This window comes from Guillardia theta, assembly GCF_000315625.1.
Source record: "Guillardia theta CCMP2712 unplaced genomic scaffold GUITHscaffold_2, whole genome shotgun sequence".
Lineage (NCBI taxonomy): Eukaryota > Cryptophyceae > Pyrenomonadales > Geminigeraceae > Guillardia > Guillardia theta.
Window position 1 is genome coordinate 606,426 of NW_005434672.1, and position 1,944 is coordinate 608,369.

The 1,944-nt window shown below is 57.4% G+C and overlaps 2 protein-coding genes across 2 annotated transcripts in view; one reads left to right on the forward strand and one right to left on the reverse strand.

Annotated features, from left to right (window-relative positions):
- Positions 1-119: 119 nt before the first annotated feature.
- GUITHDRAFT_131869 (hypothetical protein) lies at positions 120-1,417 on the forward strand (the record flags this gene model as incomplete). The annotated part of the gene is made up of 6 exons (XM_005841802.1): positions 120-134; positions 213-404; positions 537-610; positions 805-933; positions 1,181-1,227; positions 1,335-1,417. The coding sequence occupies 6 exons, from the start codon at positions 120-122 to the stop codon at positions 1,415-1,417; spliced, it is 540 nt and encodes a 179-aa protein (XP_005841859.1).
- A 243-nt stretch (positions 1,418-1,660) lies between these two features.
- GUITHDRAFT_99531 (hypothetical protein) overlaps positions 1,661-1,944 on the reverse strand; it is a gene marked incomplete at both ends in the record, with an annotated part of 4,674 nt that continues 4,390 nt past the window's right edge. The window contains one exon of the mRNA XM_005841803.1: positions 1,661-1,699. Within this exon, the coding sequence (XP_005841860.1) occupies positions 1,661-1,699 (39 nt within the window). The remainder of the gene's footprint in view (positions 1,700-1,944) is intronic.

Below are 1,944 nucleotides of genomic sequence, written 5' to 3' on the forward strand. Positions count from 1 at the left end.
CGGATTGGAGGGCCAGGAGGAGGAGGAGGAGAAGGAGAAGGAGATATTCACATCAGCATCACAGGGAGACATGTAACCTCTACAACTCTGACGGGAAGAGAGTCGAAAGCAGCACTGACATGGCGGCGGAGAAGGTTAGACCAGGGGAAGACAAGAGAGCGCGGGGAGGAGGTGGAGGAGGAGGGGGGGGAGGAGCTGACCGAAGGATACAGTTGTTCAACGAGCTACTCGACTCCGCTTACGACAGCACCAACCGAGAAGATCCTCTCCACCAGCACAAGGAGGAGGAGGAGACAAATGATGAAGGGGAGAACAAGAGCAGGGGGCTGGAGGAGGCACTGGTTTCTTGCACCAAGAAGAAGTTCTCGCAGGAAGGGACATTGACAGCAGCAGGCACACAGCAGGTCCGACGAGCTTCCTGCCCCCATCCTTGTCCTCCAACTTTGTTGTCAACAGCGACAGTTGTATTCCTCCTCCTCCTCCTCCTCCCCTTCCCCCGTTCTCTTCCCCCGTCCTCTCTCACTTTGCCTTCTCAGCTTCTACCCATCCTCCAGTGGCATCATGCGAACCTCGAGTTTGCGCTTGGAGCTCCGTTAGCCAACGTTAGCAGGTCACTTGCCCTCCGTCATCTTTTTCCAACCCTCCTACTCCATCACCTCATCCTCCTCCTCCTCCTCTTCCTCATCCTCCTCCTCCTCCTCCTCCTCCTGATCCTCGTCCTCGTCCTCTTCCTCCTTCTCCTCCTCACCAGCTCCTTGATCTACTTTGTCGTTCTTCCCTTCCGAGTTCCGACGGGGTCAGCAGGATGTGGTGGAACTTCGACGACCTCTGTGCTTATCCCGGACAGCACTGGGCGCTCCCCGCGGGTTCCTCTCCCTCCTTAACCCCGTCCAAGGAGATCTGGATGTGCGACTGGGACAGTGCGTGCAAGAGGTGAGGGAGAGGAGGAGAAGGAGCAAGGGATGACGACGATGATGGAGAGGAGGAGGAGGAGGAGAAGGAGGAGCAGGAGATGACGAGGATGATGGAGAGGGTGGGTGGGTGGGTGGTGGAGGAGGAGGTGGAGCAGGAGATGACGAGGATGATGGAGAGGAGAAGGAGGGAGTCAGGGAGGGAGCGAGGGATAGCAAACTCACGGCTACTTTGATTCCTCAGATTGATTACGATCCGAGAACGCCAGGGGTGCGGGTGACCTCGCGCTGCTCCTCCTCCCCAGCAGAGGAGCAGGTGATGGATGCAGATGCTGTGGTCGTTACTGTTCCTCTTGGAGTACTCAAGGTACGAAGGCATGGGGAGGGGAAGGGGGAGGAGGAGGATGACGCTGTTGACTGCAGGATGGTCGCCCTGGTTTCAATCCGCCACTTCCGGCTTGGAAGACGGGTTCTCCACTCCTCCTGCTCCCCCTCCTCTACCATGACTCCTCCTCCTCCTCCTCCTCCTCCTCCTCCTCCTCCCACCACTCCCACTCCCACTCCCACTCCTTCACTGACACCTCGTCATTGGGCAGATTGCATTCAGAGGATGGGCTTCGGATTGCTGAACAAAGTGAGCAGCGTTTTCTATCCCGTGCCTGCCCTCTAGCTGTCACACGGCCCTTTTCTCCTCCTCCTCTTCCTCTCCTTCCCCCTCACCTCCTTCCCTCTCACCTCCCTTCCGTCTCTCATGAATCGCAGGTCATACTGGAGTTCCCCTCGTCCTTCTGGACAGAGGAGCACAACAACGACTACTTCGGCGTCCTCCACCCTGACCCTCATCTCCGCGGCTTCGCCTACATGTTCTGGCCCATTGCTGCTACAGGTGCCTCCTCTTTCCTCCTTTTCCTTCCCGTTCCTTCTCCTCCTCCTCCTCCTCCTCCTCATTCTCATGATCGTGAGGGGGGGGGGGGGGGGGGGGAGCAGGATGTCTTATATTGGTTGATGTATTTTTTTCATTATTTGGATAAGA